We start from the raw sequence: 20,641 nt of genomic DNA, 5'->3' as shown, positions 1-20,641 counted from the left end.
ATTGAACTCTCGAATGAGACCGGACTTAAAATGAAATTCCAAGCGGAAGGAATGGTTAATTTCTGGACTGCATCACAAGTGAACAGAGAATACAGTGAACTGTACAATGGTGCTTTAGAGATTATAATTCAGTTTGTTTCTATGTATCTGTGTGAGAAAGGGCTTTCGTCACTAACTCTAATAAAAACAAAGTAGGATACCGAAATCGACTCGATGTATGTGACAGTCTCCGACTTAAGCTTACCAGCATACGTCCAAATATAGAACAACTGTGCAAGAATCGGCAGGCTCATCCATCTCATTAATGTGAGTACCAACATTTTTTTTTAGTTAATAAGTTAAAGGTTATTCAAACTCTAATAGCCTTGAATTATTAAAGAAACAAAAATGAATTTTCTTCTATTAACATTAGCTTAATTAGTTAATACTAATATAAGATTAATTTAATTTAATTAATTTTAATTAATTAGTTCTATTTTAAAATATAAGTACATTGATATGAAAATATACTACAAAAATGATAAATTTGCTTTCGAAGGGAACAAGAGTAAGGTGGTCCGCGGAACTGTTTCGACTTAAAAAAGTGGTCCCCACTTCAAAAAAGTTTGAGAAACGCTGGTCTAATATATTACAAGTGTATTGATTGTAACTAATAATTATTAGTAGTAGAATAGTTTTCCACAAAGATTTCTTGTAAATTTGTACTTCATTACTTCATACTTACAGCTGTAGAGATGACTTTTTATTGTTTTGTTACACGCACAGTGTTATCAGACGTCGTATAATTCTTAAAAAGAAAATCTAACATTTTCAGTATTAAAGCTGAAAATGAATAACTTATTGGCGCAGAATTCTCAATTGTTGCTGGATGATGTAGGATATATTACTCTTTAAATTATTAATGATCAAACATTTGTAAAGAAAATTCTTTCTGAATAACCTTGCAGTTTCTAAGGTTTGAAATGAGGAAATTTTGTTATTAGTCGGTTCATTTGTAACTTACTGTTGAATGGAGACAGTTATAGCTATGAGGTTTGCACAAATGCGTTCCTCCTACCACTGTGATCCCAAGGAATGCAGCTCCATTCAGCAGATACAGATGAACCGACCAATAACAAAATTTCCCCATTTTTTTTTTATCTTCAAACCTTAGAAAGTGCTAGGACATTCAGAGAGAAAATTTTTCATTACAAATATTTGATTTTTACTCATTTAAAGAGTATTATATCCTACATTATCCAGTAACAGTTTAGAATCATACACCAATTAGTTACTCATCTATTTTCAGCTTCAATACTGGAAATGTTAGATTTTTAATTTTGTTTCAAAAACTTCTAAATTATATCTACTGTATAAGGATTAATAGTTATCAAATAAATACCGAAATTGTACTAAAAATTAGTATTTCCTATTGTTAATCAACAGTTAAAAACATTGTTAGTTTCTTTAATAATTGAAGGCCATGGCAGCATTTTATAAGAATTATAAGGTATCCCTAAACTTTCTAGTAACACAAGTAGACCTACTAGTATTAATCCGTCTGTTGTAATTTGTACAGATTTCTCTACAACTAAAGGAATTCTAATTACTTCAAATACCGACCATCTTCTTGTGTAATTCAAAGAAATAGTTGACTGAATTATGTAGTCTAGTGGTAGTGTAAGTGAAGAAAATGATGATGAGAATATCCGTGTATAGAAAGAAAGAATACATTTGAATGTTAACTCTCCACTTGAGTACAATGAACGTTTTCGGTGCAGTTGAAGTATGACTTTTCAATAAAATCCAACGAATCAAAGTAAATCAGTATCAGATAAACATCAGTTACTAAATACATTTCATTGGCTGTGTAATGGTAGTCAGTATCAAGACATAGGAGATATGAATGGATTATCGAAGTCTTCAGCAGTAGATCATTTCACTGTGTGATAGCAGCCATAAATGACATACGATTTCAGTACCGCTCCTTATTTTGTCTTTTCTTTTTAAGAGTATCGCTAAATGCACAGAACTGTATGTGTTTCCTTGCCTCTAGGTCTTGTACGAGGCGCATCCAGAAAGTAAGTTTCCCTATTCTTTTAAAAAAAGAACACACACTTTCAGGAAAACATTTATTGGCAACAGGTACAGCAATGTTTCAGCTATTTTTCAACATAGCCACCATCAGAATTGAGACACTTGTCGTATCGTGGGATCAACTTTTGTATTCCTCTGTCGTAGAACTCTGCCGCCTGTGAATGGAACCAGCGTGTGACAGACGTCTTCAGCTCTTCGTCATTGCCAAAACGCTCACCGGAGGACAGGAATTTCTTGAGGTGCAAGAAAACGTGAAAATCGCTGGGAGCAAGATCAGGACTGTAGGGTGGATGATCAAACAACTCCCAGCCAAATTCCGCCAAAACAGCTGCTGTGCGCCGAGCCGTATGTGGACGAGCATTGTCATGAAGGAGCAGTAAGCAATCCACGCCTCTTATTTTGAATGGCACGTCGCAATTTTCGCAGTGTTTCACAGTAACGGTCAGCGTTCACTGTTTCACCTCTTGGAAGGAAGTCAATGAGCAGAATGCCCTTCCTGTCCCAGAACACCGTGCACATCACTTTCCGTACCGACAGCGTCTGTTTGAATTTAGTCCTGACCGGAGATCCATTATGCCGCCAATGCATTGACAGCTGCTTGGTTTCCGAGGTGAAGTGCGAAATCCAAGTCTCATCGCCCATGACGATCCTGTCGAGAAACTCGTCGCCGTCATCGTGATAACGTTGCAGAAATGTCAGTGCTGCTCCTAAACGTTGCATTTTGTGTTCGGGTGTCAGGTTTTTCGGCACTCACCTGGCACACACTTTTTTGAACAGCAGGTGCTTAGTGCCAACAAGGATCGCGATATCTGCGAAAAATGGCTGCTCAGCTCCGTAATCGTGAAGCGACGGTTCTCCATGATGCACTGCCGCACCAGCTCAACACGATCATCATTGATGAGGGACGGTCGCCCACTGCGCTCTTCATCATGGACACTTTGACGACCTTCGGAAAACTGCCTACACCAGCGACGCACCATCTGCTTACTCATGATGTTAGGCCCATAGACCTGACAGAGCTACCGATGAATTTCAATTGGCGCAATGCTTTGTGCATTAAAGAATTTTATCACCGACCGAACCTCGCAGGCGGCGGGAGAAGGAATAAGAGCTTCCATTTCGGACCACTGCTGCCACGCTACTGGCACCAGGCGGGACCTGTCCGGCTGGCATATGACTGATACGTCATAGATCTGTTACGCATGCGCAATTGACACGGCTAATTACATTTACTTTCAAGGGGAAAAAAATCGGGAAACTTACTTTCTGGATGCGCCTCGTACATAATTTCGTCTCGTTTAACACTATTTTCATGAATTTTCCTTGCTTGCGAAGCAATACAAACAAATTATCGTGAGCATTTTGGAAGATCGATACTTTCACTATCTCTTAACTGAAATTGATACTCTTACGCACGAAATATTACGACGGGCATCTTAAAGTGGAAGATTACGTTTAAATTTGACAAATATATTATGAAGTATTGAAATTAACATTATTATTGATAACATAAATCAGGTAAATATTGTAGGAATGATGATAAACCGTTTTTTTCATCCTGAAATACGAATTTATTACCCAGTTGGTGAACATAACCTAATTCAAGGTATAGTGTCGTGTGGCAAACGCTTGTTCCTGAGCCATCCACTTTTATGACATATAACTTTTTACTATTAATATACAGTTATATACATTATTTTGTAGAACAGAAAGTTACAACTCCATACTATATAAGAACTTCTACTAATAACTAATAATGTATTAGACGATACTTTTGTGGAATAGGGCCTGGATGAGGTTATTTTTCCGAGTTTTACTTCAACCCATTAAGAGCAAATGCCGGGTAATTTTCGGCGCCGGACCGTAGACAATTTTGCTGGCATTATCTTCTTCATTTGACTCAGACGCTAGGTACAGACCGATTATTTAGTCCTGACAGCTCAGCGGCGCAAAAGAGGGGAAGTAATCAAAGGAGTGGGGAGAGTTCCGGAGTAGAGATAAGGGCGAGGAGTCGGTAAAGGCAAGCGAGTGAATAATCCAAACACCCCTTGGCGTAACTAAATGGACTCGCCTGTCGCACGCGCACATCTCCGGCAACTATCAGGACTAAATAATCGTACTGTAAGCGCCTCTCGAAGTCGATAGGCCTAATGCGTCATATAATAAATCAATTAAAATTAATTAAACAATTAAAGTATTAGGATTAGCATCTGACAGCTGAATAGTTTCTGTTATGTTTCTTTAACTACTGATGGTTGAATGTTTTGTGTAGTGTTTCTAAGGTCTATTTTTACAATCGCCAGTTAAAATAAGTTTAGATTAGATTAGATTAGATTTATTTATTTAACCTGGTAGAGATAAGGCCGTCAGGCCTTCTCTGCCCCTCTACCAGGGGGGTAGAGTTTACGGTTGCTTTTAGTTGGACTTCACTAACAACTTGATTTCACAATATCTCATTAGAAGCCATGTCTCGGTGTAATATCGCCTAACTGTAACCTATCTTTATCGTAGCATATATTCCAGTAAATTACTGACCGGATGATATTCTGAGGTTATGTTCTGATAAATTGAGCGACATGGCAGAAAGAAATTATGTTGTTTCCTTTGAAAGTATTGCCGGCACTGACTGTGAACAATTCAAGATAAACGTGGAAAGATCTAACGTATTCAAAGTAAAATAAATCATTACGGAAGTTTGTACCATCAAGAGGTTTCAAGCGATTCAAAAGCAAAAATCTCCAGGAAGCATGGTAACTCAAGATTAGCGAGGCAAAATTATCCTCGAAATAAAATAAGTCAATACAAAATAGATATAGAATGCTAATGATTTTTCAATTCTTTGCCATTAAATGTAAGCCAGGAACGTCGAAATGAAAGCAGTAAACATATTTACTACCATCATATGACAGAAGAAGTATGATTCTGATTGTGGAAAAATTGAAAATTAAAGAAAAATATCACATGCCCATCATACAATCTCACGATTGCTCACAACTAATAACATTAGCTGTTAGTAAAAATACTTTTGAAGTAATTTAAATGACACGAAGATTTTCTAGATTACTCCTCACTAATGGAAGCTGGAATGAAAATGAAGAAATGCAACTACGATGGACACAAATTTGTGTCGCAGTCCGTGAAGTGGCTGCATTATGTTCGATATGAACCAATGGAAGTCTTCTGCAAAACATCACCTGGAGATGAATAGCAATTTTGTGTTCTGGACGCGAAGGGCGTCTTACCTAATGCCTCAAGTAAATTACTGCCAAGCTCTACAGAGAAAAAGAAAGATTTGATCACTCTATTGCCCTATATTGCACCAATATTTATTTTCACGACTTTTACGGAATCTTGCTGACTGCAGGAATGTGCAAGACCTTCTTCATTCTGAAAACGATGATTACACACACTAAGAACTAAAGATAATGCTGAGTTCGTTGTTCACTATTGCACTAAAATTAAATTAAATGATCCACTTAATATACATTAAATTCTTTCTAGTTTTCGTATTCATTGTAATAACTAATATTTAAGTATATATGTACTGTATGTATTTATAGTGTTTTTTTATATCGTAGGCTAATATGATGATGTGATAAACATTATTTGGCATAAGTGATACTGATGTTAAAAGTATTTTTTTTGTTAATATAAGATGGTTTATAATTTCCATAAGAGTTTTAAGATTAAAATAATTATATTTTATTTAAAAAAATATCTTTTCTTGGAATAAATAGATTAGTTTGACCATAAAATGAAGGATTCATAATAATCAATGACTTGCTTTAGCAATGACTATGAAACTTAAGATTTTGCTATCACCCTATTCACTTAAGGTGTTGAATAACACTTTGTTTCATCACTTCCGTAAGATATTACCATTCCAACTAAAATATAGCTTGTGCCATACAATTAATATTATTGAACCATTTTATGTGTAATAATATCTGCTGCCATAGGAACTCATTCCTCATAGACCATGATTTCGAACTACCCATCACTATTGATTTCACGTGATAAGTATTGTTTTTATTAATATTGTTTTGTAATGCTTGTGTACAAAAATAGCGTATGAAACACGTTTATAATGTTGTACAGTTATTGCATTCGTCAAAATTAGAAAGTTACCTGAACATTAACTCATGCAATGAAGTATAACATTGTAAACTAGTTTCATCATAAACTATTATTTCTCTAAAAGGAGGCGAAATGAAGTTCTTCACTTCACCGTAAAAAATAAATGTCTCTTTTAGACATTATAATCAATAATGATTATAAACGTGTTTAATATGTTATTGTTTCTACGTCAGCATTGTAAAACATTTTATTTATTATACTTCAGTTTTGCGTACAACCCTATTTTACCTGAGATAGGCATTATAAAACAAGTAATAAAGAAATAGTAACAAATTTATAAAGATAGGTAATTTGATATCATGGTCTATGAAGAAGAGGGTTACTATGGCAATAATGACGTATTAAATATTATTACACTGCGAATCGTTTCATAATGTTAACTTTATGGCATAAGTTATTCCGTCATAAGGGAAAACATTACATTTTAGTTGTCATGGTAATATTTTACGGCTCTGGTATAGTAATGTGGCATATTATGAACGATTTTCACTAACGATAAAGACTGTTTATCATGCTGGAGTACAGAAAGATAGATATTGTTTTTCCTGTATTTGTTTGAAATTGAGCACATTTATAGTTTGCATATTTACAATTAATATAGATTTAATTCATATGCGGAGACTAAGAGGAAGGCAGAAAATAGGAAAGATTGGAGAATGCGGGGTTTGCAGTGAAAGACCTGCCCAAGGGCAGGTAGCTTATGTATAGATTTGTTATTACTAGAGCGGTGCAGACGGAGCATATGACAGACGGAATGGCATCATAGGAAAGGTTCCGACGTTTCTCGGCGTGTTCCCTGTGTACAAGCGACGGTCTTATACACGATGTGTTGACGTACAGACGACACAAAAGAAATAACAGTTCCCTAACGTTTCTGCAATTAATTTTCTACAGATACTTTAATAAGATTTCAAAATTACAAAACTAATTAACCATTTCATCCTAAACAAATAATATATATTTTACATATATGATTTCATACAGAACGCAAACAAAATCACTGTTTATTTTTAACGGGTTCATGATATTCTATTCGCAAAAGCACTTGAACAATTATTTTTTGTCTTTTTCTTTTCTTTACAATGAGTGTGAGTTATTAACGCACACGTTATACGTTATCACTTTTCTTCCAAATATTGTTACAGTGCACAACAAATGACATTTGTAAGTTATTAATAAAAAACGATTATCGTCTATCTGATAGCATGATCTTAAAATATGTGGAGAAGCTTCTTTCTACGTCTGTTGAAACAACTGGGGCATACGTAAAATTCTGTACAACATTTTTTTTTCAATTTCTGTTAGTTCTTCAAAGTAATCCTTATCTCCAGAAATACTGTCACTAATCTTGCAAAGTTTATAATATCCACCATTTTTTTCAACATAGTTGTTATTTTCGCAGATATTATTTTAGAAATTTTATCGTCTACTTGAGTCACTTTCTTCCAGATATTTTGCAATAGGGAAATCTGATCAACCAGTTTTGTACCAGACTTTTCTAAAGCTGTTACACAAATTAGGAATAAACCCGTAATTCGATTCAATGTATTCCAATAGTTGTTTTATGCTTGAATCAACCAACAGACGTTGGGCTATTGGTATTACAAATGCATCTTTCACATCAAATGATTGAATAACATTCTGGACCTGGTCGAAATATTTACAGTAATAAATGCAGGCCTTCAACCAGGAATCCCATCGAGTAAGTATAGGAGAAGGAGGAAGAGATACATTAGGACATATCTTCTTGAATGCTTAACAAACCGCATCACACATTTCTTCATGGAACACGGATGAAGAACTGTGACCCTGCTCACATGTTTCGCCTTTTTTTTCAACTTCATGAGAGCACGTTTGTGTACATCCCTGTTTACATGTCTTCGAACATTATATGCTCTAGTTACTGAAACTGATATTTTACACAATTTACAGAATAGTTTATATTCGTTGCAACAAAAAAATATCACCATATTCGGAAAGAAATCTCTTAGGGCCGTATTCATAGACATTCTTAGCGCGGGCTTTCGGTGGATGATCAGCGAACTAACGTTTTTCGTATTCATAAATCAGTGTCAGCGATATGATATGATATGAATCCTGTTTAGCACGCTCGTAGCGCGGGCTAGCTAAATGTCTATGAATAGCGCCCTTAAACTTTGCCGAACGAATTTTCTCCCCCTTTGGCATCGTAACACTAGAATCGAATTGTTCTTATCTTTCTTCAGTACTGACGTTTCCTTTACCAAGCTGTACCTACTGCTTGCAGCTATCCTATGTACCGCAGAGTCAGACCTCTGTGGGTACACAAGGTGAATTTACAACCCTTGCCCTGTTGCCGGTGTGTCGAATAACTGCTCCCTTTGCACTGCTCTAGTTATTACTATTACATCTTGTAAAATTGTTTGTCGTGCTGTCTACACACCTACTCATGTTTTTTTTTTTTTTTCATTCTGTTTGTAACGTTTTTACTTTACCGATTCACCATTTTACTTTCATTCTTATCTTGTTCTTTTTGCTTGCGACAGGCACACATGTACTCTGCTTGGGACTTTTTTGGTTCCATAAGGAAGAAATACTGACTCTTGTAAAACTTATCAATTTAAACCTTCACAAATAGATATGCAATGGGCTCTTACTTTTTAACGTGTGACGTTTATATTCGACCCAAACTAATAGAAAAAATTAAAGAATCTTGTAAAACTAATATACGACTTCGGTTGTCAGGACGTCTTTTACGATGAACTGAACAATTGAAATGGAATCGTTCACATACACTTGGAGTACCCGCATACAAACATAACCTACTTGGAAGGGATCATTATAATCCATGGCGTGGTTGCAATATATTTTTAAAAATAATTTTGTAATAATTTTAAAACTGTCATCTGTCGGCTGATAAAATAATGCAAGCGTTGGTGCTGCCCCTAAAACTAACTTTAGGTATTTCTAGGAACTTCATCTTATTCAAAAATATTATATTTTCTCCAGTTTGTAAGACAAATATAAGTGTTACACGTCAAAAGCATTAATTAAAAATGGATCAAAATAAAATAATTTTCTGAACACATGATCGGTGAATGAATAACATAAGATTACAGAAAATAACAATGCAATATGTGTCTTAATGGAGTACATAAAGGCAACGAGCAAATATTTTTAATTCTGCCTTTGCAAAATAATAGCTGTTTTACTGCAATAATTTTTAGCTCAAGATTTAGAAACACATTTTCAAGTCTAATCATAAGCAAAAGTGAAAAAACTCAAAGAATAAAGTGATGAAGAGGATGATTTCATGTTTCAGTAAGATTGTTTTTTTTTTATTACTTACAATATCCGTCCAGTTCGGCAAGTTGTTTCTCTGATCTTCGAAGGACATAATTTTGACATCTTCGTAGCCATTATTTTTCAAAGTAGGTCCGAGATTCTTAGCTATTAGTTTACGTTGTTCCTCAGGTGAATATCCACAGAAATTTTTCAGTTTAAAATAGACATCAAAACCATTTCCGGGTTCATTCTGTGGAGAGACGGCCCAAAATTCTACATCTTCTTCTCGATAAGCGTCTAAAAATCTGAAATAAACAGAAAATAACAAACGTATACAATGGTATCATTTTAATTAGAGTCCTAAGGGGAATTTGAAGAAATGCATATGAAAATATCGAATTAGTTAAAACGTTACTTTTAGTAAAGTTAGTTACATAATTAACATAATTAAACAACTACGGACTCGAGAAATAGCCTATCTAGGCGTCCAAGGCTTTACATAGCAACATCCTCACCCCTCTCTTTGTGGCCAATGAGATGATACCGTAGGTGAAGGGAAAAGGGAACAGTAGCGTTTTATTGGCCACAAAGAATGTTGTTATGGAACCAGTTAGACGCCTGGAAGTGTTGGAAGTTGGTTGTTGTTTTAATTCCACTATAATCTTATTTTACACGTCACATTATACTTCATTGTTCAAATGAAAACTACTTATTTGAAGTTCGTAATTTTTTGTTTGTTTTTAACACTGTTTTCTATTTGAAGAAGTCTTGGAAGTGGAAGGGGTGTCACTGGTATAATTCAATTATTTCTGTAAACACTGGCGCTAGACAAATCCGCCCTTTTCTTTTGCCCACTTGTGAACCACTCATCAGGAAACTAAGCTAGGAAATAGTGGAGTAGGGTGGCTAGTTCCTTTCCCCCCTTCCATTGCATACATCGCTGACTACTACTTAACATATTACACTAATCAGATTTCAGATGTATCGAAACAATTGTTTTTTTATTGGGTTATTTTACGACGCTGTATCAACATCTAGGTTATTTAGCGTCTGAATGATATGAAGGTGATAATGCCGGTGAAATGAGCCCGGGGTCCAGCACCGAAAGTTACCCAGTATTTGCTCGTATTGGGTTGAGGGAAAACCCCGGAAAAACCTCAACCAGGTAACTTGCCCCGACGGGATTCGAACCCGGGCCACCTGGTTTCGAGGCCAGACGCACTGACCATTACTCCACAGGTGTGGAAACAATTGTTCTTCCTCTGACACAATCATATCGCAAAATGGGATGTACTGCCTAATATCAGCCACAATAAGTGAAATTCATAATTCCACTTATGAATAAATTCCGTATGGAATACGACGTATGTACAATGTGATGAAGTTTGTTGGAGTAACTTCTATTGGAGTGCGTTATAGGTGGGTTAGTAAAAGACCTAAGTCCTTTAAACAACCAAAGGCTGCCAATACTTAAGTTTATTAACCAATCTTGAAATACAAGGCGTAGTACAAGTGATGAAATGAGGATGATGATGATTACTCGCAGCCACGTGGGCCATTCGTCGCCCTCCTCCGCGCTTCTGCTTACTGCAGAGCTACCGTAGTAATAATAATAAGTGAATGTGTGCTTCCAATGATCACCTCGCCTGTTTATGGCCTGTCCTTAGTGGCGCTACGGTGACCTTTGAAGTCCGCGTGATCGCCTCTACTCGGCTTGGCGTCCCCACGCTATACTAGTGCAATGACCTGATTCTGGACTTTGAAAGATAAGCCCTTAGTCATTAATCCCAGTACATACATGACTCAATTAGTAATTATCGATCAGATCTGCACGAGTTATGAGGATGGAATACATTTTAGACTTACAATGTTAACAATGTTACTCTCAACATTAATTACAGTTATAACAATTATAATCATATCAATTACAATCATACCAAGTATGTCCCTACAATAAGTGGCCCTTATCACAACAGTATACTGCACCGAATAATTAACTGTGGGCACTGCTTTAAGACACCGCAAATTGTCTGTTTCTTGCATGCATACACAGCGCCTGTTTCTTATCCTTACCACACTTAAGTTGCAATCCGCGTTCATGGAAAAATTGCTAACTGTGTCTGCAGCATTCTTATAATAAATATACTATGTATATATTGTATATAATATCGAGAGGTCAGTCTTTGAGGTAACGTGAGTGTAACTTTTACACTCATTTGTTCGCATAGCTCATCTGTGGTGGAGTCCCTCCTCTGTGGCTGTGCTACCTCCTCTCTCGCGGTAACTTTCTACATGATGATGCCATACATAATCACTTCCTCTTTTTCTTGCGTCTATATAAGAGTTAAATTCTTGGCCGGGATACAATAAACGCTGGAAGAAAAGCCGTTGACTGTTCATTTATCTTTATTAAGCCTAGTTATTATAATTTTATGTTGAATTATCTAATTAATGTTCTCTTTTAAATTCGAATTTAGTATTATTTTAACATTGTTTTAAATACTAAGTTAAAAGAGTATAACACCAATTCGAATAATTACCCAACGTTGAATTATCCAGTTTCTGCTATAGGGTAAACCATACAGTTATTGGCCACCTTACAGTTATTGGCCACTTGAACGTTGATGTGTTATTATAAGACAGGATGTGCAAATAATTAATTAATATTTTTCCAGATGGTAGCAGCGTGTTTTCTTATTAGGTAGTTACTTTAATTTTCAACAACAGATAGCACTGTGAGATGAAACAGATTTTTCTTCAAAACATACGTTCCCAGGCTTTGGTTTCTTGTGAAATTCTTAAGAACTGTGTTGTGGTTGAGTCGTAATAATTGCTGTTTCTTTTAGCTGATATTCATTATTATTCCAGTTATGAGGAAAGTACATCTCTATTTTCACTTTACACATATAAAACGTAATAAAATACAATCCCTAAATTTTGAAAATCTACTGGCTAATAACTGTTTAATTATAACTCATTTTTCAGTTATTGGCCACCTCGGCCAATAACTGTAATTTTAAAATAATTTTAAAAATCAATTATTTTCCTTCATTTCACTTATTAAATGCCACTATTTCACTAGCATTTTTATTTTGAGTCCATTAAATGTGTGTATAAGCCACGTGGCCAATAACTGTCTTAATGGGTGGCCAATAACTATTCTTATTTATTTTATACCCTGGTTAGGTTATTTTTAAGACTCCAAAATGGGCTGACTATAAGCAAAAGGCAATGAAGGTAACATTGGAAGAATTGGAAACTCACAGGACTTCACTTAGAGTCATTGCTAAAAAAGTAAAGTATTCCTAAGGCAACCGTAAAAATCAAAATAAAGAATGCTAAAACGGAAAGGTGATTTGAATCTTATAGCTTAGGAGGAAATTGATAATGAGTGTTCTGAAAATGTCATTTCATATCGAACACTGGATGCAGACAAGTCTACAGGGTTGTTTCCGATCTCTGATAACGAATTTGAATGACATCATGTGCGTCAGGAGTCACACGACAGCTGAACTGTGGCGCGAGTTGACAGACCAGTAGTGAGTGATCTCATAGTCAGAGTGCACGACGACTCACAGTAGAAATTCCGAAGAAAATCGAGCCTTTTTGGGAAGAGTACATAACTCTTTCCGATGCCAAGTACAGTTAAGTGAAAATAAAAGAAGCTTGCAATAAACGAGGTTTCGTTATTTCCAAGAAAGGCATCTTCTGTATACTTAATCTGATTGGTAAAGTTCGAATGGAATTAATTTGTATCACCTCGTGGGGTGCGGCGACTTGTAACGTGGGGTGCATTTGCTTGCTTTTTGCACTTTGGAATTAATCCCATCCGAGCTTTGCCAGTCTTATTAACTACATATAAGATGTCTTTCTTGGAAATAATGAAACCACGTTATTTGGAGGCTCCTATGATGCTCACGTAACTGTACTTGGCATCGGAAAGAGTTGTTATGTACACCTTCCAGAAAGGTTAAATTTTCTTGGGCATTGCTAATGTGATACACCGTGCATTCTGATTATGAAATCACTCACTACTAGTCTGTCACCTCTCGCTGCAATTCAGCTGTCGGTGTGACTCCTGACGCACATGACGTCATTCAAATTCGTTATCAGAGATCGGAAACAACCCTGTACTCAACAAGAAGTTTTGGCTGACTATATTGACAATTACACCTATTATAAAATGACAGAGCTGAACCCCGGAATCTGACTCTCCATGACAATTTTTTATATTTTGTATTTTTTGTTGGCTATTTAACAACGCTGTATCAACTACTAGGTTATTCAGCGTCGATGTGATTGGTGATAGCGAGCTAGTATTTGACAAGATGAGGCCCAGGATTCGCCATAGTATACCTCACATTCTCCTTACAGTTGGGGAAAACCTCGGAAAAACTCAATCACATGATCATCTCAAGCGGGAACGAACCCACGCCAGGGCACAAGTCTGGATCGGCAGGTAAGTGCCTCAGCCGACTGAACTATGCCAGTGGCCGGCTCCCCATTGTACATCAACAAGTGTGAATGCAGGTTGCAGTAGTCAACATTCTGGTTGTGGTAACATATGTAAGTGAGAGCCACCGGCGTAGCTCGGTCACTTAAGACGCTTGCCTGCCGATCTGGAGTTGCGTTGGGGCGTGGGTTCGATTTCTGGTTGGGTTCTTTCCGAGGTTTTCCCCAACCGTAAGGCAAATGTCAGGTAATCTATGGCGAATCCTCTGCCTCATCTCGCCAAATATCTCGCTATCACTAATTCCATCGTCGCTAAATAACTTCGTAGTTGATAGAGCGTCGTTAAAGAACCAAATAAAAAGAACATAAGTGAGAAAACATCTCCATGTTCAAAAGAGTGAAGAATACATCAATCGGAAAGTTTCTGGTGTGGCCAGAGACACCTAAAAGAGGAGGCAAACATGATATAGAAAGATTGCCGTTTTCGATAATATCACAGAGCTAGCAGGATATGCACAGAAAGAAGCGCGAACAGAAAGTTGTCCAAGAAAAGAAAAAAGAAGAGATAACGTGAAGTTACGAAAGAAAGAAAAGAGAAAACACAAATGACAAAACGAACGCTCTTCAGAGAATTGCAAAATGAATGAAGTCCAATTTGTGACATTTGCGAGAAGCTTTCAGTGAAATTTGATGTGAAGATTGTAAAAAAGTATTTTATGTAAGTTATATTCCACATATTCCTGAAAAAGATGATATCTCCCTATGTCACTAATTTTTATAAAGGAGAAGATTCACATGATAGTATGGACCTTAAGGGTAGTTCGGAGGATGATGATTACCTTGAAGAACTTGATAAACTAGCAACATATAAATAAGGGTCTATACAGTAAAGAGACATGTGGATTTATATTTTACATAAAACTGGTATTAGGTCAGTGCAATGCATGTGTAAATAACTAATAGAAATAATAGCAACAGTTTAAAATAATATTTGCAGCCAAAACAAAAATAAATGTCTGTTACAGTTGATAATTTTAAAGTGGCCAATAACTATGCACTCAGTGGTCAATAACTGTCAAGAAGTGGCCAATAACTATAATTTCATACATATCAATTTTATTTGGTCACTAGTATCACACAATATTATTGATTCCATTTTTGTAACAGTGATTTGAATAAAGAAATAACTGACAATTACAGATGCACCAACAGTTCCTTCTTACAATATAATGCATTGAAATCCTCCACTTTCAAACATAACATTTTCCTTAAGTGGCCAATAACTGTATGGTTTACCCTACATGGTGATTCTATGACTTTGTTACTAACTTTCAGAGGTGATAGAAGATCATTATGTACAATTTTCGTACAGAAACCCATGTCCGGAAACGTTTCGTTTGGTAATTGCAAAATGTGATGTTGTGCTAATCAGTTTAAGAAACATTAGACGGTCATGGTGAAATGAATAATTTTATTTTCTTCAATGTATGCTAAGATGATGTCCTCGTGATTTTTGTAAACATTACAAAGTTCATACGATACAAAACTTTGTCTACAGCATACATTAAAATAGCCATCTGACATCGATCTCATTATCAGTGCACTGAAATCGTACTTCAGTTTATCATTCTTTTAGGACGTTAGGCGTATTTGGATTTTAATTATTACGTACAGACAATTATTTTGGTTTCTTTAGTTTCTTCTTGTTGCGGAAAGATTTACATTAAGAGAACTTTCTGATAAGCATTTCATTTTAGGACTGGCAAATGGAAATGGAAGAAAAGCTGCAAGGTTATCAATCAAAATATAATTTATGATGTGAAAATTGTTAATATTGATCACCTCATCACCCTTAGAAGTTTGTAACGAAGTCACGTAATCGAGCGGTATTTAACGTGCAGAGAGCCAGTTGCTTTAATGCAATATAATTTTGTCTTGAAAAAGTATGACGCTCCGTTTTTATATTTATTTCAAAATTGGAATTTTATTATAGTTCTGTATTTTATTCTAACCACCTGTGATTGAAATGGGAGAACTTGAATTACGTTGCTTTCATCTCAGTTTTTTCTACAGTATTTATGTGAAGTATATATAGAGTAATACGAGTATTATCCCCCAAAATGTCTGTTAGAGATTTTCATAGAAATGCATATTTCCAGCATCTATCTATCTATGTACAGCATTTTATTCAAAACGATTCAGCCGCAAATGATTCACCTGATATACAATCAGTTTTGCTTAACCCTTAAATTTGCAAAACTTTATTTCTCACACTAGTTTATTAAATCGTGTCGGACTGTAAAGAAAACAACTATCGCAATGTCCATATTTTATATATCTTGATTACACAACTTTTAACACTATATCATTTCGGAATATGTATTATATGACTTTCTAGTGTTAAATTCAATCGTACCTGGTTTACATGTTTCGACCTATTATTGGTCTTCTTCAGAACTGGTCGTTGCTGGTCTTGGCGCCTATTTTTTTCTTTCATGTGGGGGTGTGTTTGTGTAGTGTAATGTGAAGTCAAAGAGTGTGTGTGTTCTGAAATTTTATATATTCATATTTTATACGTTGTACAATATTATAGTATTGTGAAATTTTAATTTTCCTACCATTTTTTTTCTATTGTTCTATTAAAATTATAGCATATAGTCTATTAACCTGTTGCATCCTATAGGATACTTTGTGAATTTAAGGGTTAAATATTAATGGATATTTATTAAATACATAATGGCGATTTATTCAAAATTCATCTAACGATATTTAAAAATTGTGTTTCTTATAGTAGAAAAATTGGTATTAAATAGAATTGTATAAGTTGTAGTTCCCGCATCCGTAATTTTTCGAGAAATTTTTTATAATTAGTGACCAGTTATTTATACATGGATAGCTAACATTTCACTTAGCAATATTTATAAACGAGCAACCAATACACTGACTGTGGTATAAATAATGCTGCTATGTTTGAAAGTAGTAGCCAATTGCAGTGTATGGCACGAACTTCATGTTCGTTGTGTGATTGACGAAGTTCGAGCCATGCACTATAATTGGCTACAGCTTCCGTGATGTAGACTTGTGGAATAGGTTTAGTAGTTGGCGTTCGCTTCTCAAACGCAAGTCGAATAGAACAGTCTGAACCGTCAGTTACAAATTAGCAAGCGCGCTTCAATAGATGTATTCTCCAGTTTTCATACTCAGGTATCCTTTGTTAGATTTCCATGTATTGTGAACAAGGCTTCATAATGGTTCTAAATTCCATCACATTCACTCTGGTATCCTCGGTGTCATTTTTAACTACTAGTACTTATAAAAATCCGGTCTGTAATGATCATTTACATAATTAGATCTACGATCGGAAACTGCTGTATTAAGAAAGAACTTGTAGAGATCTACTTTAATTATTATTTTGGAAAATTGATGTAATAGAGATAGAGCAAAACGATATTTTATTTTTCCGTAAAAATTACTGAATATCTAATGAATTATTTATTATCAAACTCAAAACTTCTTCAAACAAACATTTTAGAGCTCAAACATACCTAACTCTGTTCGTTACGCAAAACGACCAAAAAAAATAAGATTCTTTACATGTAAATGCACACCTCTTTGTACACGTGACAAAATTCTGTCGGAATTATTTCCTTCTAATCATAATTCAAATAAGAGTTTTGTAAGACTGTGCAACCTGTTCGCTCTCTGCAATAAATTAACATGATTATCTTGTTTATGCAGTCAGTAATAATTATAAAGACCACTTTTGTAGCCGTAGTATATCGTAAAGTTATTTCAACTGGAACGATCTGTTTCTATGGTGCTGTTGGTAATTTTTGACAGGTTAGGTAATATAACTGGAAAGTCATCACAAGCCTCTAATAGCTTTTGACATTTCTACAAATTGGAAGTAATGTAGAAGCTGTTGTAATACAAGACAACTATATCATGTTGATTCATAGAACTATCATTCAAGTCAGTTATCTTATTTTTTCTGATTGCAAGTATGACGTTGGGCGCATGATAAATGGTTGTCTAACAATATGTTACGAACGTATTAGTATCTTTCGTAACATGTTATGGAATTGAATTTTTGCGAAACGAGTGGAACATAGAACGAAAAAGTATATATAATCTCCATGATATGACATTGTTTTGCAGAGAATCTGTAAGTGAAGCGTTGGGCCGAATAACGGTCTATGTTAAAATTTTTCAAAATCGAATTTTTAATAGAATAATTCTCTATATAGTCTTACACAGCTGTCACAAAAATTGGTTTTTAATATTTGTATCAGAGGCGCTTCTGCACGAGTTACAACCATGAATTTCTTGGTTGGAACAACGGTCTATGTCACTAGTCACTTCTAGCGTATCCAGTTGTTTACATAGTATCGGGTGTTATTCTACGAGAGTTTGTTCTCTTTAGGAATACTGGGTACTTGAACTCTGTGTATGAGGTTTCGGTTGACCTATTATGTAAAATGGACGACTGCAAGACAGTGACTATTTCTACAGTACAGTAGATATTGGCTGGCTAAATAAATCTAAAAAGAAAAAGGATCCAGACAAATTAATATTAATAAGTGGAAAGATGTGTCATGAAAGTCGCTGAGAGATAGTGTCTTGAGTATACAACAAAGAAGATGAAGTCGCAAATTAGTGCGAAAGATCCCCCAAATAATGTAAGTTTCTGTCATTTTTGCAATATTTTATTAGTTGTATTTAAATGTACACTTTATCTAGTATTAGTTGGTCTATGTTGTCCTTTGTCACTATAGTTTATCTTAGAATTTTATCACGGTATTTAGTTTCAGTAACAAATTTGTAGAAATTCTTGTAAGGAGATGTGCTCACAGCTTGCTCTTGATGTCAGAAAGGAACTGTTAAAAATGTATTCGGCCTACTCTCTTACAGGCAGCATTTAAAAACTGTGATTTTTATTGTCTTCATTCTTAATAACATATCTTTTACTTAACAGAAAAGTTATCTGTTAGAATGGATACTGATTATTCGGGACAGGGATTCAAATTCCATCCCCCAACAATTTATCAACTGTAATATTTAATTTTCTTTATTCATTTCCTATTATTACAACTTCCGTTAATTATTGAATGGTGTCCCTACATCTCAATACTGCAGTTATTTTCTAATAATAGTGTTATTATTTGATGAATATTGAATGTTTGATCATAATATAACATGGAGTGTAACTTTAGTAAATTACATAGTCTTAATTCATATTAATATATAGCATTTCAAAATAAATGTCATAATCATTTCGTTCATAATTTAACCTTTTTATTGATTTTTTTATGTTTCATAATATTATGATTGTATAAAACTGTTTGTCTGTATTCCTCAGTAGCATTTCTTTGGAATTAAAAATGTTGCAAACTTCTGTGATGTGTAATATGACTTTCAATAACATACAAACGTATACTTCGCTTAGTGTACAAAACATATTGATGGAATAACAGTCTGTGTTGCCCATCCTATAGTAATTTTTAAGTAGGTTATTTTACGACGCTGTATCACCATCTTAGGTTATTTAGCGTCTGAATGAAATGAAGGTGATAATGCCGGTGAAATGAATCCGGAGTCCAGCACCGAAAGTTATCCAGCATTTGCTCAAATTGGGTTGAGGGAAAACCCCGGAAAAACCTCAACCAGGTAACTTGCCCCAACCGGGATTCGAACCCGTGCCACCTGGTTTCGCGGCCAGATGCGCTAACCGTTACTCCACAGGTGTGGACGATAGTAAATTTATGATCGGAATTACGATGTAACATTTTTGTTCGGGCTGCACATTCAGGAGATTGTAACATAGACCGTTATTCGGCCCAACGCTTCAATTTCAATACAAACATTTAAATCCGTAGGTATATCTGTGAAGCGATATCCAACTGGACGGCAATTTTGCCTAGACTCTCTAAATCGGGTAGAGTAAATTTATGACACGAACCACTTGAAAGAAATCATGATAAGACTTTTTATCTCCCTTATAAAATATGCATTATCCCTTGTCGGATTTGAATCTACAAAATTTTTAGGTAGAGTGGCAATGGTGGTAATTACTCGTCCACTGAGAACATTCTGGCATCTTACTGATGAAAGAATCAAACAGTGACGTTTAGTGGTATAATTTTATTTATATGTGATTATAGTTAACTTACTGTATAGCTTTCAATTTTACAGTCTGAAAATGACCTTCAAACCATCATGCATCATAGATTGAACTCCTACAGAAGACTATAAAAAGATTGGTCATCGGATGACAACATACACAAACTTAAGTTTACACAATGTAATTTCAAAGGGCATCCTAACATTTGGATGTGAAACTAGGATTATATACAGAAAACAAAATTAGTTTGAAGCGCCACAAATACTTTATTTAGGATACACTTGTTTAGATAGAAAAAGAAATGAGGATATTTGATATACTATAAAAACCCAAAACTTCTTCGAGGAAATAAAATAATACCAACAACAATGGCTATGATCCTTCGAAAGGATGGACAACTATAGGCTAGATTTACAAAATTTCATTAACATAAGCTAAGATAAAACGGAACTTAGGACATGCAAAGACAAAATGGTTAGATCAGGAACATTTGCATTGCTAAGTTTACCAAGACATGATATTAAAGCTCCTAAACCTAAATGAATTTCGCTTTACAGGCCCCCAAACATAAGAAACGAAATTCTTGCTGCT

General features: G+C 35.1%; 1 protein-coding gene across 1 annotated transcript in view; it reads right to left on the bottom strand.

Moving 5' to 3' along the window:
• The window catches only part of LOC138705998 (lysosomal acid glucosylceramidase-like), a 67,868-nt gene that overhangs the window by 17,936 nt on the left and 29,291 nt on the right, over positions 1-20,641 (bottom strand). The window contains exon 7 of the mRNA XM_069834863.1: positions 9,542-9,782. Coding sequence (XP_069690964.1) covers positions 9,542-9,782 — 241 coding nt within the window. The remainder of the gene's footprint in view (positions 1-9,541; positions 9,783-20,641) is intronic.

Source organism: Periplaneta americana, chromosome 9, assembly GCF_040183065.1.
Source record: "Periplaneta americana isolate PAMFEO1 chromosome 9, P.americana_PAMFEO1_priV1, whole genome shotgun sequence".
In the NCBI taxonomy this organism is placed as follows: Eukaryota; Metazoa; Arthropoda; class Insecta; order Blattodea; family Blattidae; genus Periplaneta; species Periplaneta americana.
The sequence above is the reverse complement of the archived record's forward strand: the minus strand, read 5'-3'. Positions and strand labels throughout refer to the sequence as shown.